This window comes from Chanos chanos, chromosome 8, assembly GCF_902362185.1.
Source record: "Chanos chanos chromosome 8, fChaCha1.1, whole genome shotgun sequence".
NCBI classification, from domain to species: Eukaryota; Metazoa; Chordata; class Actinopteri; order Gonorynchiformes; family Chanidae; genus Chanos; species Chanos chanos.
The window spans coordinates 11,748,823-11,776,559 of record NC_044502.1 but is presented as its reverse complement, the minus strand read 5'-3'; the positions used below and the strand labels follow the sequence as shown (position 1 = coordinate 11,776,559).

Sequence of the window (27,737 nt, the reverse complement as noted above, 5' to 3'; positions counted from 1 at the left end):
CTCTTCTGGGCTCGTCAGATCTGTGAAAAAAGAAGCAGAGAGAGAGAGAGAGAGAGAGAGAGAGAGAAAAACACCAAAAAGTGTTAAAAACTACCGCAAATATCTTTCATTTTCAGAGCTCGATCAGCTCGACGTAATCGACGATGTCAGATATTTGGCTCGAACTGGAACATACGCAAACAAAACATTCACATGTTTGCCTTTCCTGAGTGTGCGCTCTTACACCATGCTTGCGTACGGAGAACACTTATGAACGACCATATTGTCTGAAGCGCTACACTGGCGAGTTCCATCTGACGCCGACTTGATTTGTGTTCAAGTTCTCAAGAGGACATTTCCGTCCAGTTTCCATTAGTTGCTAATCTACGGTCCAGATGAGCTGGCAAAAGGTGCCTCTGTCCATTAGACTCAGACACTTAAGGGGTGGGGTGGGAAGGGGGGGGGGGCAGGGGGTCAGAGTGCTGAGGTTACCATAAAATCAGACGCCCAGTGCTGCTGGAGTGGAGCTATGATGCACAAATGGAGTGAGAGAAAGTCAGCGTATCTGACCCCCCCTCCCTCCCTTGTCAGTAAATGATAGAGGAAGAATCCAGAGCTCTGCTAGTCAGAGAGGAATACATCACCCATCCACCCCGCCCCCATACACATGATCTTTGACTAATGTGTCAGCAAACACTGCAATTATCCACTGCTCATTCTGTGAAAGCACATGACAATACAACCTGCTAAATTTAAAAAAAAAATGAAATGAATAAATACTAAATGACATGAGTAGATTGAACCGGCTTCAATAACTGGCTGGTAACGTGACCGTCCAATTCACTTGACTGTCGGGCACTGATACGGCTGGAAAAAGTTCCCGGTTCTGATATTTTGTTTGGCTTCCATTGGTTAAACTGTAGTTTGGGTGAAGTACAAGCTGATCCTGGATCAGGAAGGAGTGGGCTATGCTGTTATTATATCTGATGAGGCTAGACTGAGTGGGCGAAAAAGGATGCCAAGGAGATTATTGGGAGCCAATCAGATTATCGAGAGCTAAGGGCTTTCCCTGTGCACCAATCATGATAAATCTCTAGAGAAAATAATACAACAAACTCATCATTCCTGTCACATTTCACTGAAGGAAAAAAAAAACCCATTCCATTTTCAGCTCAGGGAGCTTAATACACAGAATACCGTACATCTGAGTATAGTGAAAACCATGCATGGGATAGAACATGATTGTTTATATACAGAGTGAGAGGTTATGACATAACCAGGCACAAACCATCGACTGATAATAACACAAGCCAGATAGAAAGAGAGAGTGTGGTTTGAGGTAGCAGACTGGTCCACTGGTACGTCCACATTGATCCAAATCTGTCACTGTGCTCCTTGTTTGTGTGAGGTCACGTCACCCTCCAGATCAGGCAGAAAGTGTTCTCTTTTTCACATTGGGTGCCTCGACATCCTCACGGCATCATCGATCTTCTCAGTTTACGAGGCGGCACAAGATTACACGGGACTCGTTTCTTGTCTGTTCATTTATACCAAATATGGTAAAACGGCATATCATTGGTGGAACTGCCCTGTAATTTTGTTTGCTGACAGTCAGAGTCTTGGTGTGGCTGTTCAGCTTGGCAAGTTGTGCTCTCTCAACACAATCTGGATGGGAGCATCTGCTACCTCACTGATTTATTATATTGGAAAATTGGAAATATCAAGGTAAAATACCAAAAAAATGACAACAGATGAATATAAATGTGACATAAATGATGATAGAACCATAAAAATGCAAAAAAGGGCAATTAACACCATATATAGAGAGAAAAAACAAACAGCAGGAGACAAGCAGATACTAAGTGTATTCCTAGAAAAAAAAAGGACAGATGTGTCAATCTGACTAAAAACCCTCCTCCTCCGTGTGGAAAAGTCACTGAAAGCTTGGTAAACTACGCTCTCTGACACGATACTGATGGCTGTATTTGATGTGGCTTAACCGAGTGAATGAAAGGGAGGCCAATAAGATTTTCCCGATGAGACCGCGTTCACAGGCGTCCATCAACATCTGCGAACATCAAAATCACTCAGGCAAACCAGTGACCTGCAATATCTGCCGAGGCCATTGCAAGCTCTCCCTAAAGTTTTAACCTCCTGACCAGAGGGTCTAATATCTGCAGTGGTCAGTCATTCAAACTGTCCACAAAGAGAATGGACATGCTCATACCCGAATGCCAGTTCCAAAGGTCAGTCAGATTGTTCTTGAAGAACTTCAATAAAAGTTTAAAGTTGAGGAGCAAGGTCGTTCAATTAATCTTTTTAGACAACTTTTATTAAAGTCAGTGATTTAGTAAGAGGTGGTCTCTATGGTGACTTCAGAGAAAGGAACGCCATGAGAAGAAATGAGTTTGTTTGACTGCTCTTATTTCATACTATTTGCTTTGGCTGCTTCCTCCTGGATGCCCGTAGGCAGGTGTACACGCTCTTTTCCAGAAGACAATAATACCACGGCGTGTTTTGAGACCAAACTACGGCGAGGCAGGGACATCGGGCGGTCTTAGCAAACTTCGCTCGACGTGTTTGTTTGCTGATGACATCAAATTTCATCCCCCTCCCCAGACGCCTTTTTTTTTACTAGCCATGTCAGCCCTCCTCTCAACCAATGGGAGTTTTAATGGTGATCTATTTCTCCTTTTTATGAACAGACTGTTACTTTCACATGGGTGCCATTACGAGTCTATGTCTTTCCACCGTGTTCAGCACTTTCGGCTGACAGGTTGCGATACAAGCAATGAATAAAAAGAAAATCTTCTCTACTCTGCTATAACGAAGCAAAGCAACTATCTTATCATGACCTGTCTATACATATATACACGCCAGTGTAAAATTTTGGAAAAAAGGACTCATACATTTTTGCGTAAGTTTATCACACCATATCAACCTTAAAAAATGTGCATCTCTAAACGCAAGAAAACGTATCAACTGATAAGACATTTAGATGAGTCACACCAATTAACTTATCATTTAGTAAGTGCTAATGGTTCTAGTATCTGTAAAGAGGTGTCTGTAATGATACAATGTGACAGAATCATTCTGGTTTTCTATCCAAGATGTGGTGGAAGGGACATTGGCATGTTTTTCTTATGCAACTGAAAAAGAACTGTACCTGTTCCTTTGATTTTCAAAGTCACAAAAAGTACACTTTGTTCTGTGACACACAGCAGTGTGAAGATTACAGTATTGATCTTCAGATACAGGGTGCCACAAGTTCAGTCTGTTTTCTATCACATTTTTGAGGAGCCTGTCAGTGAATGATAGCACCTGTCATACATGCTTTTACTCCGTTGCGTACACGGACATACACAAACACAAATGAACTCCCATGGACACACACACACACACACACACACACACACAACTTTTCCTTAATCTGATACAGTATTCTGCCCACACATACACAATATAGACTCTCTACTAATTTGAATTCAAAACCTCACATACATTATTTTGCATTCTTTACCACACACATACACAAAACATAAACAAGCAAACAAACAGTCATACATACACACACACACACACACGTACACACGCGCACACACACACACACACACACACACACACTCACATCACTATGTGCTGGCGTCAGCACATCGCAGCACAGAAACGGGCTTGCAGCTGTTTTGCCATGCAGGTGGGTTTATTACGGCCTGAGAGGCTGTTTGATGCTTGATTCTGGTGGGGGGAAAAAAAAAAAAAAAAAAAAAGCAAAAAAAGCCCATAAACATTTGCAATATTTTTGCATTTCGTCTATGGGTGGACCCCAGCGTTTTGATCCACAGGGGCCCTGCACTTCAGAGTTAATAATGTCCTGTAGCACCTCGTTTTTCACTCCAAGGAAAAGGAGGAATGAATCAAGCTATCTGGGCTACCTCTCCACCACCCTTCACTGCAGAACTGATGACGGACATTTAGAGAAAGCTTCTGCATAAAACCCCTGGATGAAGAGCAGTACCAGCACTCCCCTCCTATTCCTGACAGTCCTCTCAGAGTCTTTCATGTCTGAGAGGCCCTCGTCATCCTCTCTCTCTCTCTCTCTCTCTCTCTCCCTCTCTCTCTACCCCTCAGTGGGATGAGTGTACAGAGGTATGGATAAATTATTCATATTCCTGCTGGTTCCCTGGCAGATTGAAAACTACATTTCAGTAGCCCTAATTTATCTTTGGGAGTCCAGATGCAACACACCCCATAGATATGACAGATCATTCCTTGCAGCCTGTCAAAGTTTGAAGAGTTGGCATTTGAGGATAAAACGGGGACCCATTTCTCATTGTCTCTAGAAAGTGCTTAAATAAATAACAAACAGGTATCTGAGTACAGTGAACTCAGATACCTGTGTCGATAAACTGGCAATTATGGGTGTGATAAAAGTCCTTTTACATGCACAAGGACTTCCAGTAAGATTACAGACAGAGTACTGCAAACTAGCTTAGGGAATCCAAGACGCTGACTGGCTCATACCTGCCATTAGACTGATATTAAATGTAATCATTTCAACAGAGCATGATGTAGCTTGTCTGAGTCATTCCAACAATAGGAGAAGATTTGAATGAAAGCAGTTTGGCTCAATGCTAGTGGGCCCTTAGGGTAAAGTCACTCTGTATATTGTCTTAGAGTCAACACAGCATGTGACTGTAATTACCACTCATTTCTTCTCTTCTGATCCATACAAAGCTGTTACTCTGATTTTGAATGGAGTCTGTGTGCTAAAATCTGCTTTTAAAGGGCAATATGTGTCAGGAGAAAAACAACAACAACAACAACAACAACAACAAAAGCAAAAAAACAAGCAGATTTTTAAATAGACTGAGAATAGAGAAAGTGTTGATTAATAAATGAAGTGATCTTAACCCATGTAAATGGAGAAATGACAAACAACAGAAAGACGTAATTACAGCATATGTAGGTTACAAAACCAAAAACATGACGCAAGTTCATTTGCCTTCAGGTATTTTTTTTTAATCTGACATTTCAGGGCAGATTACAGTATGCAGGAATAATTCATTTTGCTTATGAATTTAAAAGCAGCAGAGTCATTCAGCCTCTTAAAGTACGTTTTTATTGGATGACTAGAAACTACTCAATAATACCGTAGAATTACATGAATGAATCAATCAAGGAATGGACATTAGATGTGCTAAAGAGCTAAAGAAGGCAACAATGGAGAACGGAGGACGCAGCCTGGTGGAGAACAAGCTTTTCAGGGACATCTGCACCTTTGCCCATTCAGATTATCCACAACTATAATCTAGTCATATTCTCACTCAATCGCGCAGTACGTAATCCTGTAGGGTGAGGCTGGATGAAATGACAAAATGACTGTAAAGCCTAAAAAATAAGTAACAAAAATAAGTACCAACAGCTAAATCTCACTTTTATTTCCATGGTGTTTTCAAAGCACTTGAGTGCATTGTATTTCAGTTTTGTAAGATGTTCTTATATTGCAGTTTCGGAATGTTATCCTTAGCGGATCTGTTGCCGAGTATGTAAGTTATGGATGGCAAAGGATCACAGTCATAGGTCTTGAACATTAAAACCTTGATGAACTCAAGCACTTACACAACAACCATCAAAGGAGAAGGACAATAAAAAAAAAAAAGTTATTCGCACTAAAAAAAGTATCAGAAAGAGCGAGCATAAATAAATAAACAAATAAATAAAAATCAAAGGAGTGGAGGTGGTCCAAGCTCGCACCATATCAAAAAATGCTCTGCAAAAACTTGCATGTGTGTAGGTGTGCGATCGTGTCGTGGTAAATGGTTGGGCCATGCTTAAAAGAAGACAGGATCCCTGGAGAGACTGCGCGTGTACAAAGACACAGAGACACATTCAGCACATTCAAGTCCGAGGCTAAAGAACAGCTTTTCAAAACTTAAGGATTTCACACGTGGGCCCTACAGTCGCATGGCCAAGCTCTTACATCCATAACCATTCACAAAGCTGTAATGTATCCACTGAAGAACCAGATACTGCTGTTCACCGTTACACTGGACCTCAGCAGTTAGAGGTTACTCATTCACTGTGATGACCCGACCGCTGCGAAGGCAGCACGGTACCTAACTCGTGCTCAACTCATGCTAACTTCTGAGAAGCTAGCATGCTAGCCAACTTGCGTTCAACTCATGCTACCTTGTGAGAAGGCGTCATTCTAGTAAAATTATGCTCAACTAACTTATATGATGGTAGCATGCTAGGTAACTTGTGAAGCTCTTTCGCGTCTCAATTCTGACCGCACGACTCGTGGAACTGGGAGGACGATCCATTCTGGACAGATATTTCGGACAGAGCAGCAAAGCGAGAAGGAAGAGAATGTAGCGTTGAATAACTTTTAAGAATGGCACCGTAGACATCAACTTGCTTCGCTTGATAGGGCTGGGTTCTAAATGGCACCTAAGGGATGATGGGGAACCAACAAAGAGGACAGAGGAGCCACCCCAGTGACTGTAGAGAGAAAGCGAGTCATTCACACCTTGGTAGCAGTCAATAAGAGTGATGCAGTTTTGCTGCACTGAGTCCAAAGCCATGATCACTGTTTCCATAACACATTTCAACAGGGCTACAGGGAAGAATATAATAAGGCTGCTACAGTTATACATCACATTGGAAAAGGATGCTATACAAATTGCATTGCCCCGCAAGCATGATTCATAACAAATTTTTTTTCCCCTTTTCCTCACTGTCCTGACTAAGGGTCCGAGTGAGTGATAGACTGCTCTGAGCTGCGAAGTATAGTGTACATGACAAATAATGAATCATGTTTATGGAGCTCACACATACACACACACACCACATATAGGATTGTTCCCTTACGCTGGAGTGAACGGTAAAATTAAAACTGTGCACTTGAATCAGATAGTGTTTGCTTGCAAACATGCATGTGAAAGAGTTTGAATCATGTATGAGAATCACAACATGTGTGTTTGTGTGTGTGTGTACTTGTGATCATGCATATGAAAGAATTTGGGCCATGTATGGGAATCACAGCGTGTGTGCGTGTGTGTGTCCTGTTCTGTATATGCCATTCTGTGCTTGCGGACGGATGGGCAACCCTGGATGTGTATGTGTGGTGTTACTGATGCGGCTGCAGCAGGGCCTGTGGACAGACAGCGGAGCAGTAAGTGATGCCCAGGCTGGTGCTCTGTGACAGGCTACCGTTGATATGCCAGGGGCTTATGACTATCTGATGACTGCTAAAGGTCCATCAATATTCATCCTTGACACTGCTTTCTGGCCAGGAGCCATCTACTTCTCCTTCTCCCCTCCACATCTCCCTCTCTTTCTCTCTCTCCCTCTACTTGATTCATCTCTGTGGCAGGCTCCCACTGTCACACACTAGTCTGTGGACCCATATGTCATATCCACACATACCATAAATATCAGAGATAATGTAGCTGCCTGTGCTGGAGTCTGCCTCTACATTTCTCTCTTGGCATCTGCTCCCTCGTGGCTCCGATTACCGACTCTGAGAGCATATTTGCTTTAAAAACGTAGATACTACCTGAGACGTGATATCCACAAGTCAACAGAATGATGACAGATGATTCGTTGATTCAAAGATAGACTTTTTCTTTTTTTCTTTTTAAATGAGCCTAGAGTAAACAGAAAAGCCCAAAAGGTCATAGAAAGTGATTATACAGTGAAAGGCAACCACATCCATTCCCCAGAAAATCATAATTTGAACTTTAAACGTGGTGGAACTGCAGTGCACTGAAACCCCCCCCCCCCAAAAAAAACACACACACACAACAGACAAATGCTCTCGAACTGTGGCAGACAGAAAATAAGATCTAATATAAACCACTCGGTCAAACTTAACTTCATATTAAACCGCCTCAGTTTCTAAGCATTTTTATTTGAGATCTTTGTGCATTTCTTATCTAATAGCGCTGTCAACAAAAGCTAAAAAGAACAAGACGCAGAGAAAAGTTCTCGTTTAAGTCCAGGCTCACCGGGCAGAGTAACTACACGGCAGAGCTCTGTGTTCAAAAAAAGGCCTCCCTGAGATCTGAATGAATGGCACCAAACCTGCTGATACTTCACTCCTGACGGGAATCTAATAATGCCTTTGTGCTTTATCCCGCATCGTCCTTTTCTCTCTCACCATCGCCTCCCCCCCCACCCCCCCATTTGAGATGGCCGCCTTCTTATTACAGCAGATTGTCCTCCATTGATTTGCCTTAAAAGATAACAAAATATCATTGATTTTCCAATTGAAGGCGAGGAACGGTATTTGTTGAAGCGGTGTTGGAGGGAATTGTACGGTAGCACTTGTTTTTGGCTCGGGAAAAAAAAAAAACAGAGAGAGAGAGCGAGAGAGAGGGAGAGAGAGAGAGGGAGAGGGAGAGGGGAAGAGAGAAAAAGAGGTTGCAGTGTCCTGTTTGTTGAAATGTTGCTAGTCATCTCAGAAAAGGTGACTGATGGGATTATCATTTCGTCTGCACTCCCGTCACCCGCCTGGCGACGCGCCAATCAAGGCTGTCAATCAAACAAGCAAATTGACAGCGGAACAGCTGACACTTGTTGAAAGAACGGCACGGACATTTCCCAGGGAAGAAAAGATGGAAAGAATTTATTTATGATTGATTTCGTGTGTCAAAGTTGATCAGACAGTGATATATGCGAAGTCTGTGTGGTCGAAAAAAAAAAAAAAAAAGACTTAACAGTTTCCTCACCCTCATTTCTCCCTCACGGGAAATGTCAAACGCAAACACGTAAGTGTTTGTCAACATAAACAAGCCGGTGGTTTGTTTAGGTTTTGTACAGGCTTCAAGTCACTTAAAAGTCACTTAAACCTTTAAAGCCAACAATGTATTTGCATGTCAATGTGAATGAGGCCAGATTGCAAACGCTAAGGTAATAATCCCCTCATAATCTCCTCAGCCCTGGTCCATATTCAGTTTTATTACCATGCAAACTCAGTTTCTCTGTTGGATATTTACTAAGAGATTATTTTTTCCTCTCTCTTCAATCACTTCTATGTCTCCCTCTTCTCTGTCTCTCTCTCTCTCTCTCTCTCTCTCTCTGTCTCTATCTCTCCATCCCTTGTTTTCAGGGGCTGGGTGATTGCTCTTTTCTCTGGTAGACGTGAGCAGAGAGGGTGAAAAATGAAGCAGGTGGGTACGATTCATCAAGACTGGGGAGACGTAAGATTCTTACAGGGGCCGTACAAGCTTTGGGTGAGCTCAGGCATGATGAAACGATTTCAGATGCACCCGGCAGATCAAACAGAGAGACCTTATACCAGGCACTACTGAGCTTCTGCTTCCAACAGATTCACTTCTTCTCCTTTTTATTCCTGGTACAGCCTAAACCTCACCAAAATTTTCTGTCTTCTCTTTGTGTTTAGATGGACAGCAACGAAATGAAGGAAAAACTAGAGAAGGGAGAAGGGAAAAACTAGTAACTTTGTTCCCCCCCCCCCCCCCCCCCCCCCCTTCTCCTCAGTATTGCATGTGCCCAGTGTTTGTTGGTGGATTATTCTCTGAGCATTAACTCTGATGTGTCTTGCCTCAGGTATCATCTCAATCCAGAGGGATGAAGGAGAGAGTGTGCGCATGAGAGAGAGGAAGACAGAATATTAAAAAGAGTGTTGGAGATGGGAAGGCAGGGATTTCAAGAACTGTCCCCCTTTCCTTTTGTCAGTATATCAGTGTTTATTCTAATATCATTCATGGCGTTGTTAAGACCCCCCCCCACCCCCCCAAAAAAAAGAAAAAAAAAAAAAAACAGTCCTTGACAGAGTACAGATGCTACATTGTTTCCTTTGTGATAAAAAAGTTTCACTTGAAACTGCTAAAAGTGCTAACAAGCAAAATCTAACAGCTAGGTCAGTTAGCAAAGTGACATTTCACAAGGTATGGCTAACCATATTAGGCAACGGCTTTGGAAAGTGTTCCAGCCAATCAGCATTCAGCATCACATTTACTCACTTTATCATTTCTAATGAAGACACCAGACAGGGTCGAGAACCCAGTGCTCCAAATGTCCCTCCGTCCCTTTGGACCGGGCGCGTTGTGATCAGTGTATGTACCATTACCCCCCTGGGGCTAATCAGCCAGGCTCAGCTATAGAGCTCCCTAAACACATTCCTTAGCATTTGCTTGACATTTGCTTGCTGAGGGAAAAGGGCATAGTAACGTGTGTATCGGCATGAAGTTAATTAAAACAGGGCCCTTCTGCTCCTTCATTCAATTTTGTCTTAACCTGATAGCTTCCAGCTCTAGTGGACTGGCAGAAGACTTACTGAACAGCGAGTCGGAGACTAATCCATGCTGTTACACTATGCCATGTTTCTACACCCATTTATCAAACCATCAGTTAGTCGTTCCCCAGTAGTCTATTAGCAGGACAGCCGTATTTTAATGGTGATGAAGGAGGACAAGTGTAGGAACTGATGGTAATTCTTGTTTGAGGAGTGAACTGGAAGGAGAATGCCCTCACCTCCAGTCTTCTCTCCACTGTGACACAAAAACTTCGGTGCATGTGACGTGAAGGAGAACATCTGCTAAAAGCAAGCGGCGTATTATGGCCGTGAGCGGCGACTTGAGCACCTTCAGGCGGGAGGGGACGTTCGATTGGTTCTCGCGTAAGATTCCGCCCTCTCCTTTACGACATCGCTTTGCTCTTTTTTTTTGGTTTTATTATTCCAGACAACAGTTGAAGAATTAGCACCATCTTAGCATCGGTGCACACTCATTCCCAACCCCCTGCATCAAAGCATCTCCACCCATCCGTCCTTCCCTATTTTCTTTCCCCGTTTTCTCTATTCCCACAACCACCCCCGCCCTAACCCTACGCTCCCTTCATCTCCTCCCCTGCTGTTCCCTTTTTTCATCATTTCTATCTCTCCTCCACCTTTTGCAATTGCAAAGGGAGGGAATCCCATTTATCTCCAGTGCTCCGGTCCCTCATGCTGTTGTCAGAACCGACAGGAAGCGTGCTCATTACCTGCACGCAGTGGGGTTCTGCTTTCTGCAACACTCTTTTTCGCGGTAACCATGACGTTGTGATGTGGTGATCTGGACACGCTGACCGGAGCTCTCCGTTAACCTCTCTTCAAAACCAACCTGACAGCACTGCTCCGGCTCCATAGCAGCCAAAGCCTCATCACAACGTCTGTTTGGGTGTTTTTCCAAGACTGTTAACACCTCGTGTCGGGTGGGAAAAAAAAGCTTGACCGTTCAAAAAATTCCATTTACACCAATTAGGAAAGAGTGACGCTAAAAAAGGGAGACTTTCATGAGGACTAAGAAGAACATTAAGGCTCTGATGCTCTGATAGACATTCAAAAACCATGTTCTCAAAAACAGAAGAACCTCGGCATGATACCGACATTCACAAGCATAAAGCTTTGATGAGAACACTCATACGCTTTCTCGGACGTGAGGTGCTGAGTACAGAGTTGCTAATGATGAGGCAGGAGCCAGGCTTTGGGCTAGTCAGCTCCAGTGCAAGAAGCTTGTTAAACTAATTTTTGCTGAGGCGAGGAAGGTCTGTGTGTGTGCGTGCTTTAGACATCAGAACACCCCAAGATGAAAATTCTAAGTTTGTTTTCCACCCAACCCTGTTTTTTTTTTCCCTCAAGTGATCAAAACAGAATTAAAAAAAAGGGGGGGGGGTTGTTAAGGGTTGAATAACCTCCCTGCAGACACAGTTCTAAAAGGATGTAGACAACTTGGGTGGGTCCAGACGTAGGTAATCTGGCTGAACCTTCAGCTGAATTTCAAAGAGTTTCAAAGTGTGTGTGTGTGTGTGTGCGTGTGTGTGTCTCCTCTATATCCATCATGACGCATAGTAAGAGATACCTTTGATGATGAATTGAATGACGGAGGTAGAGAAACAAGGGGAAGAGTATGTCGTTACGGAATAAGAAAAGGATCAAAGCGCACTCCACAATACTCCCTCTCTACTCTGCTTTCCCTCTGGATTGCCCTGAGACGGTCACAGCTTACCTCACGTTACCTCAAGCGAACAACTGTCAACTGAGTCCCACTCCTCCCCTTCTCTCCCCTCTCCACGCCCTTAAACAGCCCCTTAACTCCATTAAGATCTCTGCACCAGTATGGTATGACTGGAGCATGTGTTGGAATGAAGCCAAGTCATTTAATCATGTGAAGGTCAATTATGAGACTTGTGAGAATTCTCTACACAGCTTGACAGTCCAAGACGTCACCAAATTATCTAACTTACTCCCCTGTGATACAAATTTGATTAGATTTGGAGTATGCTTGAGGTAACCAAGATGTATTTACATAACTCTAGCAGGGCATTTTAGTTGATGCACGGGTAGAATTATTGTATTTCTTTTTTGTATTACGTAATTAAGAGCTCTTGACAATTATCAATTAGTCATTGTGTTAGACAAGAGAACATAGTGTTCCGTTCTGTACCAATGTGGAGATTTCCTGCAACATAAATACACTGTTACTAACACTGTGACGTGGGTTCAAACGAACCGTTTTCAGTATAGATCTGATATCAGAGAAAGCAGCTTCATGGTACACGTGAGCTGAGAGGATTCAGGTTACGTTTGGAAATTGTAATTTTTTTTATATTGGGTTAACAGCTGAGTTTCTCTTCTGGGCTTTTTCAACCAAACCTTTTTTTTTGTGGTTATTAAAAAAACAAATCAGGACCCATTTATTTGGCGTTGACATTGGTTTAGATTAATGTTATCTATGTTGGCCTATGTAAGCATTGCTTATGTCCCTATATAAACACATGTATATTTGTACAAAATGGCTTGGAGTTATTTTATTGGTAATTACATACCAATGGCAAATCATTTGTGTTATTACCATGTAATTGCATGGATATGAAGGACATTTTGTGTCATCGATTATCAGGATTATCTATGTTATGTGTATGTAGAGCAGGGGTCTCAAACTCTGGTCCTGGAGGGCCGGGTGATTTTTCCTGCTGATTTTTGTTTTCACCTCTTAGTTACCTGTTGATTTTCACCTTGAAAACAGGTGTGGACACTCTTCAGCCAATCAGAGATTCTATTTAGTTGATCTGCAAGAAAAACAGCAGGACCCCGGCCCTCCAGGACCGCAGTTTGACACCCCTGATGTAGAGGGAATTTGACACTCCATCCTTACCTCCACCTTACGTGTTGAGGGTCTCGTTATTGTCTCGTGGAGACAGGCCTGAAGGGAAATGGGTGCGTAGGTACTCCCTGGAGATCATGTCAGCCTGCAGGAACCAAACAAAGGCCTTGAATCCTACTCCACTGCGCAGCCACAAACACCACTACCAACATCTCATTAACACGAGGACTTCACTGTGTCATGAGAGAGCTTTGGCTTTGTTCGCCTTACGTAAGAGGACAGACTAATCTGGACGTCGACACTTGAGTTTGCGTGAGGGAAGGAGCCAGCCAACTGGCAAATTGCTTTACAAATTCAAATCCAAAAGGCATTTTGTTTTGTTTCTCGCCAAGCTTTGATATAGTTGAAAAGTATGACTCAGCACACCGGCTGTGAGGCAAGGACGTGGTTTTATATACCACATGATGGACAAAAAAGCTGTAATGAACAAACAGCAGTGGCCAAGTCACGGTGCCAAGACTTCCTGTGACCAAAAAAAAAAACAAAAAACCAACAAGTTTGCATTGGCTCAACATGGATTGCCAAAGCATGAGTCATTTAAGATCCACAGTTTGCACGAAAAATTAGCCACCACCCACCTTGTGTTGTCTGTTTAAAATTATATCCTGCTGTATTTTTTTAGACACAAAGGTAGAACTATAAGAAATGATCAAAAAAGACAGAGAGCACACAAAGGGAACGGCAAAATGAGAAAGAGAGAGAGAGAGAGAGAGAGAGAGAGTGAGTGTGAGAGAGAGAGAGAGAGAGAGAGAGCCCTTTGTGATCATACCCAACTGTCTCCTCTTATGTCATACATCCAGAGGAGACAGCAGGACCTGACTCATTTGCATACAAGCCTTCATCCTAACCTACACCTCCTCCTCCACCGCCTCCTCCTGCTCTCCATCAGAAAAAGTTAAAAAAAAAAAAAGAAAAAAAAAGAAGAAGAAACCAAAAAGTGATCTTTGAGGAGCTGTTCCTTTATGCGTGTCTTGAGTGGGAGGAAATATTGAAAAGTAACCAAATGAAGGAGCAGTGGAGATGCTCCTTCATTTGTTTTAGCGAACGTGAGTTTGAACACAAGAAACAAACGGCGGAGTGGTGTGATGTTTGGACACCGTACTGTCTGCTTCACCCGCAAATCCATCCAATTCCCCCTGTGTAGCAGGTGAACTCCAAAAGACGGTATGACTCCTTATGGTTCATGTGAGAGGCCTGGGTAACACTAAGCAAGGGGATCGCTGAATGAATAGCATAAAAAGGACTACCTGCGGTTCTCCAAAAAGGAACCACGGCACTAGAGGACAAATGCGTGCCTGAGTAGAATGAAAAAGAACATTCCTTTTGTTCCCATGTTCAACAGCTTTGCCTACAAAACTATCCATTAAACTGTTCATTTTGTGCTAACCACAGGCATTATTTGCATGTAATTAAAATTGTGTGGCTGAAACTGCTCAACCTTTCGTAAACTACAAACAAAAACGGAAAAGTTCAGTTTGAATTATTCAGGAGCCACTGCCAAATAACAGTTTGTCTTGAACATTTGCCCAAACAAAGTCACATCTGGCCACCTATTCTTACAAAAACAACGGCACAGGGGGACCTGTCCTGCCTTGGACAAGTAACACTGGCCTAGGGCAATGCCATAAAACAAAACTCATCTGGCAGACATTGCCACGAGCACTCTTCCATTTTTGGGAGGGGCTATAATTCTGTTCTCAATGTCGAGAGACCGGTTCTCATGTCTAAGTGTTAATTAAAAACGAATTAGCATTTTAAAAGCCTGAGGCTCTCAATGAACTGTATCATTCAAATATCGTACCTGTCCTTCCAACCATCAACAACGTCTCCATAGAAACTAAGCCAATTTGCATAGTCGAAGTGAAGAGCAATGAAGAGCGATGAAACTGTCAGTCACATTTAAATCACAGCTGTTACACTGGGACAATCATGGTGTAACGTATTGACGCATAGTTGAATCAGACAGGATAAAACTGGATTAGAGTGAAACAGTGACCAGTACAACATATGTAGTTGAAATATGTTTACCCCGAACAAAAACATAACTGGGTTCATTCATTTCATGGTTTGACAGAGAACCACGTATGTTCATCTTTTTTCTACAGGGGTAAAAGCTAACTAACAATGACACATACGCACAACGCATCAAAAAAAAAATTAAAAACACAAACACACACAGACACCAGGCTAGGTGAGAACAATGCAGGCACTCAATTCCCCTTCCAAGCGTGTGATAAAAGGGGCTAGAGGAGTGAAAGTAATTACTTTCGGGTACACACAGTCACCCAGGCAGCAGCCTCCACAAGAATTGTGGATTTAACCAAATGCACTCTCATTTGTATCTATAATGTCTGCAGAAGGATACATCTGTCTGAATATATCTTTTAATGTGACGGTGACAAAAGCCAACAACAGAGCAAAAGCCAAAGCAACCCGGTCTGAATAATTTAGAGCAGATCTACACAGCGGTCTGTCACTGATCTCTGTCTGATTGCCAGGCAGTAAAGAAAGAGAAAGTGAGTGAGACAGAGAGAGAGAAAGAGAGAGAGAGAGAGAGAGAGAAAGGGAGAGCACTAACTCGTCTACCATTAAACAAACACAGATAGCGGAGCTGTTCTGGGCCTCGGGTTTCATGCTGGTACAGGATGGTAACATTGGCACTGTTTACTATTTCCGCGCGGGCTCCAGTACCATGCTGGCACCCTGAACTAATTCAACCAGAAATTCAATTTCGAGCTTAAAAAGGCGAGACGACCGCAGCGCCTCATGTGCGTTTCCCGACGAACGCGTTCGATTACGGCTCTCTTCAGATTCAGAGAGGCTCTTTACAGACTCAGCTCATGTGTGTAGACGAACAACCACTTTTTCAGAGTCTGAAAAATATACAGAGACAAGCCAAAGCTTGGGCAAGTCTACTGTCTCACTCTAAGCTTTTCATGTATCTCTGCTAATCTTGTTTGGACTCATGGCAAAGTTGAGACTCCTCTGCTTAACTGCTCCCTTGGCAAGACATTTAATAAGCTTTTAAAGGATGGAAAAGGAATTCCACAGACTTTTCGAGGAATAAACACCCTCTTCCTCTGACAGGCTCATGTGACATTCTTCTCAGTCATTCAACAGGTGCATTTAAGGACACCCATAACAGCAGGACACAAAATGAAGGGAGACAACTTGATTTCCTTTCTACTGACAGAACCTGACAGCTGTAATTGTGTTCCAGTGGTGCCATTCCGACGCGTCTGCTGCTCATCCATCACAAGCCTATATGTGTGTATATGCGTTTATATATAAATGCGGATTTTTTTTTTTTTTGGGACTGTCCTTTCTGCTTGGCAAAGGGAGCGGACACTCTTTTTCACAGTCATTCTCAAGAGGTTACGGTAAACTGCCATGCGTCAAACGCTGACGACAGAACCCTGTTAAACTGCATGATTAGGTTAAAAGACTCTGTGTCCATCACCTGATTTTATTGGCCCATTAAAGGGATGTGAGGACCACCAAGGGAGGGAGGGAGGGAGAGAGGGGGCGGTGGGTGGGTCAGTGGGTGGCTGGGGGGGGGTTGCTGTCGATACTGTTCTCTGCCCATTCAATCAGGTGACGTTTCCGTCCCGTACCAGTTTTCGTTGAGGATAGCTGCAGCGTCGGGCTGCGTGACCTTGAGAAGGTGAAGGACAACCGAGGAATCGTCATTTGGAACAGAAAACACTGCAGTATTCTGTCAATAGGAACTACACAGATCACAATCGCTGCAGATTCTTGGTGATGTAATCTCGACTCTTTTTTTTTTTTTTTTTTTGAAGATGTACAGGCGACTATCCCAGCTCTCTCTCACTTCTATTCACAGAGTTTTTCCTTTTTTTTTTTTTTTTTTGACAGATCTCAGTCCAACTCTCTCTGTTCTCTCATTTTTATGTACTGTATTTTTTCTCTCAAGCACTCACTCACCCCGTCTCTCTCTCTCTCTCTCTTGCAGTTTACAGTCTAGCAGGCATTCTCCTACTTTTCTGTTATTCTTTATTCCATCTCATTTTTTTTTTCTCTGTCTGCATGCTTTGCTGTTTTCTTTTTATTTTGAGACTCTAAAAGTCGTTCCCTCAATTGTCCTCACTCTCTTTGTGTTGGTATTCTTCAGCTTTTCCCATAGCTACTACTAGCCCCTTTATCCTTTCTTCCTCTCTCCCCCCTTCTCTATTTCTCCTCCTCTCTTTCTCACTCACTAACCTCCCCAGCCAGCCCTACAGCGCTGTCTCTCTCTCTCTCTGTCTTTTTTCCTCTCTCTTTCTATAAGTATGCAGGGCCAGTTGAGGTGCTCCCCTGTTTCTGACCTGAGGGAGTCTCAATGCTAGGTGAGGTGTGTCAGCAATAGACTGGAACACGTCTCCCTCTTTCACTCTCCCTCTCTCTCTCTCTCTCTCTCTCTCTCTCCCTTTCTCTCTCTCTCTCTACCCCTCTCTCTCTCCCTCTCTCTCTTTTTAACATTCAGCCCTTCCTGCCTCAGACTGTGCAGCCTTCCTCCTCCTCTCTATCTGTACCCCCCCACCCTCTTAAAAATACTCTCTCCCTGACCTGAAACAGTGTGGCAACTTAAACAATTACTCTCACCCCCTCCCTCCCCCCCTCTGACTCCACGCGGCAGCTGCTGCTCCTGCCCGTACTGGGAGATTCCAGGCCTTTCTGTGTCCCATCAGCAATCAGGAGCTGGAGAAACAATACCATATTGCTATTCTGACACACGCCCTAGCAAGCTGTCACGTCTGGCTCAAGTGAATGTGTGTCTAAGTGCGAGTCTGTACATGAATGTGTGTGTGTGTGCGTGTGTGTGTATATGTCTGTGTCTGTGTGTGTGTGAGAGAGAGAGAGAGAAAGTGTGAGAGAAAATGCACAATAACACGTGTTTGATGGCTTGTGGGCAAGCAAGCAGTATGTTGCGGGTCGACCTTGGCGGTCGTCTGGGAAGAGGTGGAGAGAAAGAGAGAACGAGAGAGAGAGAGAGAGAGTGAAAGAAAAAGAAACAGAGACAGGGTGAGAGAGCTGCAGTTACAGCTCTGACATCCGCTCACTCGGCAGCCTGAGATTAAATCCTATTACTCACCTCCTACCTTCTGAACACATTTATGCCAACGTTGATGAAATAAAAAACGTGCAGGGGGGACTATTAGCTTTAACTTCACCAGCATGTGCTCCAGAACCTCACTGAAATGTGTCTATGGCTGTATCAGAATAGGGTTGATTTTAAAATGAGTCTGATAGGACAGGACAGCAATGCATTGGGGATTTGAAGCATAACTGCACTGCAGAATCAGGTGCAGTGCAGTGGAGAAAGAGAGAGAGAGAGAGAGAGAGAGAGAGAGAGAAAGAGAGAACTGACAGAAAGAGCTTTGTGTGTATGAGTTGTCAGGTTACTGGTCTGCTGCAGAGCAGCGCAGCCAAGTGGCAGCAATGCAGAACTGCATTACAAATATGATTCGTTAACCAGAGACATTACAAAGACAGAGTCAAAATCTCTTTCACTCTTGCTGTTCTCATTACTGTCCCCACTCTTGATGGTCATGGATTTTGATTAATCAGTCAAGGAAATTAATTTCCAAGAACAATAAAGAACTATATTATGAACTGCAGCTGTGCTCTAACAGGTTTCCAGATATCATTCTACACACGCACACAGTGAACAAGACCCTTTGATAATGTTGTCGGATGCAATGTAAACTTCACTTTGTATGCATAAGAGATATTCTCCAATCGTCAACCTCACAGAGGTCCAGATATTTCGATGATCGCAAAAACTACTCTTCAGAGGTTAGTTTAGGGGGGGGGGCAGTTATGACAAAAATGAAAAATGAAGAGAGGAAAAATCAGACGTTATGTGTTGTTGTGTCCAGGGGAGGAGTGAATGGAGACGCACCTGTCGAATGGGTTCAGGGACACGGTGACGACAGCAGGCGTGTGTTAGCCTCACTGCTGTGTCCAGACTGATACGGTGTCCTACAGACACATACACAGGCTTAGTGCTCTTCAGACAACTCCGCAAAGCCTGGAAACACAGAACATAACACACACACACACACACACACCACAGATAAAGCAGTTTTCATTAGCATCTATGGATATTACATAAAAGCTTTAAATATTCTCAGAGCAGGTAAACAATAAGTGAAAAGCTGAAAAGCACATTTGAAAGAGCGATGACTGAGAACTCAACCCCCCCCCCCCCATCAATGTTAATTAATAGAAAATAAATAAAGAGAACAGTAAAAGCTAGATAGTCTGCAAGCAAGTAGCAATTTTATCATGTTAACAGCTGAATTGTCCACAATCATTAGACAATATTAAATGAATTTTTGTTAGTAATCAAAGAGAAAAATGGGAGACTGTAACGTGTTTTCATGATTTTCCTTCAAAGTCATACCTTGCCCAGCACTTTTCCTGTATCTGTAGTGAGAGGAAAAGTGTCACCATCTTTCTCCAAAGCATTGATCTGATAAGAGAGGAACAAAGTGCTGTTCATCATGAATGCAAAAAAAAAAGAAAAAAGTACATACACACACACACACACACACACACACACACACACATATATATATATATATATATTTTTTTTTTTTTTTCAGAGGGATGTTCAGATTAATAATAAAAATATTACATATTCCTCACACTGTATCAGCTTTCTTTTCAACCTTTATCTGTTTCTCACATGTGAAACTTGAATATCAGAATATCGCTGTAAATCCTATTTACAATAAGGATGAGTACACAACAATCTTGTTCTCATAGACTAAGTGCAGGAGCAGTGCACTGGGCAGGTTGAGTGGAAAAAGGATGTCTAAGGCTGTCTAATTAATCATAATGTGCTTCATGTGCTGTGACAAACCTGCTATTGCGATGTGGCAGGCAGAGTCCTAACCTGTGACAATAAGTAATGCAACAGGGCTGACACGCTGAACAGAACATGTCATCCTTTTACAACAGAGCAGTCTGTTTTACCTCAGTGTCAAAGAATGAATGAGAGAGAGAGAGAGAGAGAGAGGGAGAGAGAGAAACTGATCATCAGATGGTCCCTGAGCAGCTGTTGACAGCATCAGTTGAATTCTCCTCTATTAATCAATGTATACTTATGACTCACTAACTCCCACCAAACCATCCACTGAAAGCACCCACTGATGGCCTCTCGCTCTCTTACAAACTCAAACACACACACACACTTACTCACATGTATTACCAGATCAGATCTGATGTGTGTTCACAAAGGCAAGGTCATTCCAACTCCCATTAAAAGAACTCCAAGAATATAAAAGACCTCAGTACAGTTCCACAACAGAAGAAAGCTTAAAAAAAAAAAAAGTTAAATGATATAACCTGTTTCTGAAAAATAGCTCCATGCATATCTTCATTCTATAACTAAGATCTATACTGAGAAATGTCTTTACTATGTGTGTTGCATAAGATGAGCCTGAGCACAGAGCCAGAAGGTCAGGGAAATAATAGACTTTGACTTTACTATTGCATGCATGTACGTTCTGTTTAAACATTTCACAATGTTAAACCAGTAGAAAGGATTTAATTGTTTAAGGACGGCTGCATCACAATATCTGTGTAGGCAAAGTACTGCGGAAAACCACCTCGTAAAAATGACTTTTTCAAGACTTTTATAGCAAGCCAAAATACAGCGGGGGAAATGTGACGGTGGGAAAGTGATATCGACTTTGTAATTCACAGCACGTCTCCGCTCCTTGACTGATGTCATTTGTGGCAATAAAAGAAGACAGAGCCCCTGGACGTATCTCTCGTGCAGAGTAAGAGCAGACCGAAGCGCACTCTCTGTTCCAATTTCCTCCTGGACCCTGGAGATCACTGAACAATTGACAGCGACAAGGGGATTCAATCGTCACCACGACAACACTGTCAAAACTGAGGGTATATTCTCCTTAAAAAAAAAAACACCCGACGAAGCAGGCTCCAATTGTAGCCTACAAATATTCTATCTTTTGAACTATGATTATAGAGCATGACGCTATATGGAGGTTTTGACACTTGAGCCCCATTAAAAAATTCTAATATAGTTTTAGAGAGACCCCCCCCCCCCCCCATGAAAACAGCTAGGCCTCTTTGAAATGTATTGAGAGCAGTAATGTCATATCTCCTTGTTATGCAAAACGAGCTAATTGCTAAAAAGCTAAAAGCTCTGAATAGAGAACAGTTTGAACATTCTTTGACCTGACATCATCAACAAACTCTTTAATGAACGCAGGGAGCGTCGGAGGACTTTCGCTATAATCTCTTCAGGCAAATCCGCTCCAGCTCCCGTGCGGCTAACGCAACAACGCTTTAAAGGTAAAAATGCCCTCAAGCGGATGTCTAAGTGAGTGGAATAAAACGCGTATAGCTACGTAATATTATCATTTTCTATCTCTCTAACGACGAGAAGGAATACGCCAACTCTCCGTGGACAACAGTCTTCATCTGCCCGTAAAATCATTGCTGACGAATTGGGCCATGGGACGTGTATCTCCATAAGGCATTTCGATTATCTGCTTTACTAGACGCATGTCCTCAGCACCGTTGACACAACGCTGATTGCGTCTTGACTGAGTTGGGGGGGATAAGGTATTTAAAGCATTAATTGTTTGTTACGCTAAACATTAGGGGCTACAGTTCAGAAATCGTTGTGTTTCTTCATATTATCAAGTAGTTTATATTATATAAAAGTTTTAAGAAGGGATCATCTTAAGAAGGTTACCACCTTCTTAAGATGATCCCTTCTTAAAACTTTTATATAATTAATATGATCAGCACATAGTAGCACATTTGACATTAGTAAAACCCTCCAAGAAAATGTTTTCACAAATACAAATAAATCCTAAAGTTAATTTAAAACCTTGTTTCTCCACAGCGAGTAAAACTTTTTAGAAGGAAGTGTATGTCAAGGTCTCCTGCCCTGTGGCATTCCTATACTGTATGTCACTTTAAAAAAAGAGAGATCAATGTATGTGTGTCGAGGAGAGAACACTTTTTACCAAGAGGAAAAAAAATGTTCCAAGACTTGATTGTTAACACATGAAGACAGAACAGCCGTGTGTGTGTGTGTGTGTAGTCCTGAACAGCAAACATACAGATTTTAGGTTAGTAAGTCTTTGTTTTAGGCGGCACCGTGGCGCAGCGGGTAGCAAGAGGTCCCAGCAAGAAGGTCCTGGGTTCGATTCCTGGCTAGGCACCCAGGGTCCTTTCTGTGTGGAGTTTGCATGTTCTCGTTGTGCCTGTGTAGGTTTCCTCTGGGAGCTCCGGTTTCCTCCCACAGTCCAAAGACATGTAAGTCAGGCAAATTGGAGACACTAAATTACCCCAGGTGTGAACGTGTTTTTCGGTGTGTCTGCCCTGCAATGGACTGGCGACCTGTCCAGGGTGTTTCCCCGCCTTTCGTCCAGTGAACACTGGGATAGGCTGGAATACCCCCTGCGACCCTAATTAGGATAAGCGGCTTAGAAAATGAATGAATGGATGAATGACATCTTTGTGTCGGGGCCGAGTCATCAGTCAGGGAGAAGTAGTGTGTTGCATGAGTTGCTTTGAGAAAACTAGAAGAATCATTTAGTGTGGGATTTAGAATAGAATCTGTTTATGGCTCGTGGGGAACAATTGTGGGGCATTTGCCACGCACTTTCCCCCATAGATCATCCATTTCTTTATGAAGAAACCCGTTACATGTTTCTACATGTTGCAGGAAGCAAAGTTTTCCATCTTTGAAACAACAAAATCATGTGCTTACAGTTTCAAAAATTGGGGGGAAAAAAAAAGAAGAAATAAAGCATGAGAGCTGATCTCGCTGCTCTTTGAGAGTGTCAGATTTGTTTTCTATAATTCACTTAGCCATTTTAGAAAGGCCAGATAGAAAGCTGAGAGCTGGGGAAGAAAGAATGGGGGGGGCAGGGAGAGACATAGAGAGAGAGAGAGAGAGAGAGAAAGAGAGGGAGAGAGAATAAAAGAGTTTTCTTTTTGATCAGTATAGGCATCAGTAATCTCACCATACTTTGAGTGATGAATTTGAGAGGGGGGGGGGGGGGGGTCTCTCACCTGAGACAAGTGCTCATCACTCCTGACCACACCCTGCACCTGCAACAGGTTCTTGGCCACGCCCACACAGGGCAGATCAGACAGCACTCCAAGGTGGCACGCCAAACCAAACTCTAGCAGCAGAAACAGAGAAAACTTTCCTTATAAGTCTTTTTTTTTGTTGTTGAAACATTCGAAGACTTGCAAGCCCCCAGAAAAAGTTACAATTTCGACAGAGGAGAAAGTAGTTGGTGTAACAAAAGAATAAAGAAAAATCAACTTTGAAAGCATAAAACTCTTGTAACCTTTGTGTTTCACTGCAAGGCCAAAAATAATTTATACCACGTACTATAGATCTAGATGGAAATCTTACTTTCCCAGTCTATTTCAATAATAATAAGAAAGAGGAATAATTTTGAAAGCTTCTTGTTCCGAAGGGCATGAACTCTAGCCACTGAACATCTCGAGCTGAAACATTTTTAACTCACCTCTATAATGGAAGAGTCCGTTTCCATCCACAAGGACCACCTACGAATGACAAGGCAGAGTAAGTAAAACGCTCTGAAAAAGTTTCTGCATTACTTCTATGCTTTATTCAGTTATTGAATCTCCTCAGGCTTCAAATGATTTGTTTCACCTTTAAAACAGAAGCTACATATTGACGCACTGATGACAACAATTGTTTCTTGACAGTGATGAAAGAAAACGAACAAACAATCGATAGTTTTCGAGGAGAGTTTGATTGTTCGCGTTGAAGGTTGCCACCCCTCATCTAAATGAGCCTATTAGTCATGTGTCACAGTTCTCCCACATCTAACAGCATGAATGCAGCTGAGGGAAGAGCCAAAGTTTAGCACTCCGAACCAGTCAAGAACAGGAGCCCAACCCAAGCTCTGAGTGATCTAAATTTCAACCTGAGGAGATAAGAGGAGAAAATTAAACAAGAAGAAGAAGAACAAAAGAATTTCTGATCGTAAATATACGCAGACTCCATCTCTAATTTGGTGAAAGTCTGACTGTGAGTGCAGGGGGTTTGGTGTTGCAGACTGTTGGTGTGTCAGATGGCAGGCTGATAGGAGTGGGCACTCTGTAATTTCAGTGCCAGGGAAGAAAGCATGTGCGGACAGAGAAAGAGTAGGAGTGATGTGTGGGCTCAGACTCGTTCTGCGGCGTAGGTGAGGTAGAGGAGGAGGAGGAGGAGGAGAACTGACTGCCTCACTCAAACAGAGTCAGAGAAAGAGCTGAAGAGCATTAACTTCTGGAGGCAAAAAGCCACCCTGTGGGTTTGTGTCTGGGTGATGGTGTATGTGTGAGTGCGAATAAATTAGCCAGTTTAGTGCCAAGTGGGAGATGGTACTGTTTCTGAAAAGATAGTGGATTTGACAGAAATGGTCAAAACAGTGAACACGAATGTAACTTTTGAGAGTATTTCCATAAATCTATAAAACATCATAAAGTGCTTTGCCTAAAATACTGGTGTTAAAACTACTTATAGTTTTCAGATATGCCTTGGTCCCTGTTATTTCATACTATTTGAGCTTTTTTTTTTATGGGCAAAATACCATCATTGCAGGAAATCCAGGCAATAACTTTTATAACAATTCGGAAATGGTTGTTAAGTGCTTATTTGTGCATGTGTGTGTAAAATTGGGTTTATGCTTGTCTCCATCTCAAGGACTTCATTAAGTTAAAACATTGTGTTTTTTATGATGATAACCTCATTAACTTTTTTTTTTTTTTTTAAGCCAATCTTCTGGTTTACAGCACTATGTGATTGACATGGGGTTTTAATCTTCCTACTACATTTGTTCTTGGCGAGAACCATTAAAAAACAGTGAATGTGCTCGCAGCTTTGTGTGAAAGAGTCTGACCTGAGGCATTAGACTGGGCTGTTCTCTCTTCAGCTTCTCCAGGGCTTCCAGCAGTGAGGGTGTTTCACGGAAAGCCAGAAATCCCGCCACGTATGGAGCATTAAGGGTCACCATCTGACTGTCCTTGTAAAGCAGCTGAGAAGGAGACAGAGACCGATCTGAGATAGGATGTGACATCCCAATCCTTTACTCCCAGGACAGCGACATAAATGACAAGACTGATCTCCAATCAGTGCTTAGATGTCAGTCAGATAATTCAGGGCAGACACTGGAAGACCAGACACTCCAGACCTCTGTCTGAGTCAAAGCTTTGTTCAACCGACTACTTACTAAATTAGATGATAATCTAATCTCACCTCCAGATGACAGCACAGCATAAGAGGCCCAAGACTTACACCTGGGGTATTGTGACTCTTTGGGTTTGTGGAAAAGAGCAATTAATGGCTATGGAAAGTCATTAACTGGTTACAATGTATCAGCAGAGAAAAGCGGACCACATGGCAGAGTCGCATAAAGCTAGCAAACTCATTACACAGCTGAATGATAAAATAAGTGGCAAATTGGTATGAATCAATATGGTTTTTACAAACAACAGTGGTTGTAATTTAAGTTTTGACAAGATGAAAACAAGAGAAAAACAAAAGAGTGAGGTAGCTGTAAAGGATGAAAGAAGGAGAGGAGGAGTGATTGGTGTTGATGAGCCATCGCAACTAAACAGATGCGACGTACTCGTTGAAGAAAATCTAATTAGCCTTGTGTATTACATTAAAACAGTGAAGGAGTCCATGTATCAGCAAACAGGCTGACAAAAAAAAAACCTGATAATCAAACAGCCAATATGTCGTGAGCAAAGCTGGAATGTAAAATACAGTTCAGAAACGGGAAGTAAGGAGGAGCTCAAAGCTTAAGGCTTTGTGCAACAAACCCCAGAACACTGTTTTCCATGGAACTGTTTTTTTTTTGTATGTTTTCCATAAGAAATCACAAATATTACTATGTCGCTTTGTATTATTACTTAATTCAAGGAAAGAATTAAATTTGTTTTTCCAAACTGGAATGCTGACAGACACTTACTGACATATCTGCAGAACTGTAGTGACTCATTCTACCTTACATTTAACAAATGAATTGTGTTTCCAATATTCATAATGTTGCCCCCTTTAAATAGCTATGCGGGCATATCAACTCCGAAGTAATATGAAAAGCAATCTAGCGAATAAACCAATTAACTTGTTTACTGCCATTTATGGGAATCATTGCTCTTGAGTGAAAGTGAAGCAAAAAGCTCCTTGTAGGGGAACTGCTTTAAACATGAAAGACTGAGGACACAAACAGTTATGACAGACAAAACTGTGTAAACATAAACAGCTTATCAAATGCTGCCACAGACGCACTCACATCTCACTTTCCGTCTCTTTTGTATAATGTGATTCTCTCATGCCATGATATCGGTGTAGGCTACCTTCATATCTGGGAAGCTAAGGACCACAAGCTGGGCGCATGCATTGACATCATCTCCTTTAATGAAGGAGAGGTCCACTCCCCCGACTCTCTCCAGGCCCGCGAAGTCCGGACTCTTCTGCCAGTCCTCAGTGTCTTCCTCCACTAGCCTCTTCTTCAGCTCAGCCTGCTCCCTGTGAAAAGTAAAGCCAGAATACAACACAAAGTTGATTTTTACCTCTTCTTAACGGTCTCACTGAGGTTTCACAAAGACAACAGGACCCGGAGTTAGAGGGTTCTGTTCTCTAAACCTTGGGTGACACTTACCACTTGAGGAAATCCTTGTGTATATATTTTATATTAAATTAATAAATATAATAGAATTATAGATTATTTCTATTTATTTTTATCTATATAAAATAAAGTATATATTATACTCTGAATCCTCAATTTCAGCTGGATTTCTACTCTGCACGGAGGAATGGGGAGATTGACACATAGTAATACTACCACAAGTGCCACGGTATCAACAGATTTACAAATCATTGATTTAGAGATGTTTTGGCAGGTATCCACGTGGCTGCTGGCGGGAAGCCTGTCTCATGCAGGTGGAGAGGGAAGGTCTCCCAGCATCCTCTCCTGCTGTCTGAGACCCTACTGCCGATGTCCTTTGCCTCCTGTTGTCAGGAACTAATCCCCCACAGGTAGGCTAACTCAATACATTTAATCGGCCAAAAAGTTTAGTGAAGTGACTGACTAACTGAAAAGTCATATAAATCTATCTGGAAGATGGCGGTTGTCCTATGTAGCAAGCAATAACATCTCAGAGGAAGGCATGAGATTGAATACAAAAAGGCAATATTCTTTTGTGTTTTATCTCATGAACTGGCGACGAAGAAGCATTCTCAAATAAACTCACGTTGCAACGGAACTGAATCATGTCACTCCGCGAGTTACATCTTTCACCTTCACGTTCTGCACAGGACCTGCGCTTTGTGTGTATTTTCCCATTCATTGACTGCTGTCAAATTTAAAACCTCTATACTTCTGAAAGAATGACTGTGTCACTGCGCATTCTGAGCTACTAGCCACATCTCGTTTTGTTGATGTTGTCGTTGTTGTTTTCGCTCGACTGCCTATACTGCACATGACCTTTGTCCACTGTGGGTCAAAATAATAGAAGAGTTTCAAACCTTTCCCATTGCTTCACCACGTCTTCCGTCGGGGTCGACAT

At 42.5% G+C, this 27,737-nt stretch overlaps 1 protein-coding gene across 1 annotated transcript; it reads right to left on the bottom strand.

The window, feature by feature from the left end:
• Positions 1 to 27,737, bottom strand: LOC115819289 (endonuclease V-like). Its single transcript, XM_030782852.1, has 9 exons — positions 27,697 to 27,737; positions 26,526 to 26,697; positions 25,064 to 25,198; positions 23,681 to 23,720; positions 23,214 to 23,326; positions 19,555 to 19,623; positions 19,051 to 19,179; positions 13,140 to 13,233; positions 1 to 20 (listed from the first exon to the last, which is right to left on the bottom strand). The coding sequence occupies exons 1-8, from the start codon at positions 27,735 to 27,737 to the stop codon at positions 13,147 to 13,149; spliced, it is 786 nt and encodes a 261-aa protein (XP_030638712.1). The 3' UTR covers positions 1 to 20; positions 13,140 to 13,146.

Bases quoted from the DNA above. Each gene is read 5' to 3' on its own strand.
- LOC115819289 (XM_030782852.1), bottom strand. From the start codon at position 27,737: ATGTCGACCCCGACGGAAGACGTGGTGAAGCAATGGGAAAG. The intron at 23,721-25,063 runs GTCAGACTCTTT...TGTCATTCGTAG, and splicing joins AGCCCAGTCTAATGCCTCAG to GTGGTCCTTGTGGATGGAAA. The intron at 19,180-19,554 runs GTATGACTTTGA...CTGTGTTTCCAG, and splicing joins CAGGAAAAGTGCTGGGCAAG to GCTTTGCGGAGTTGTCTGAA.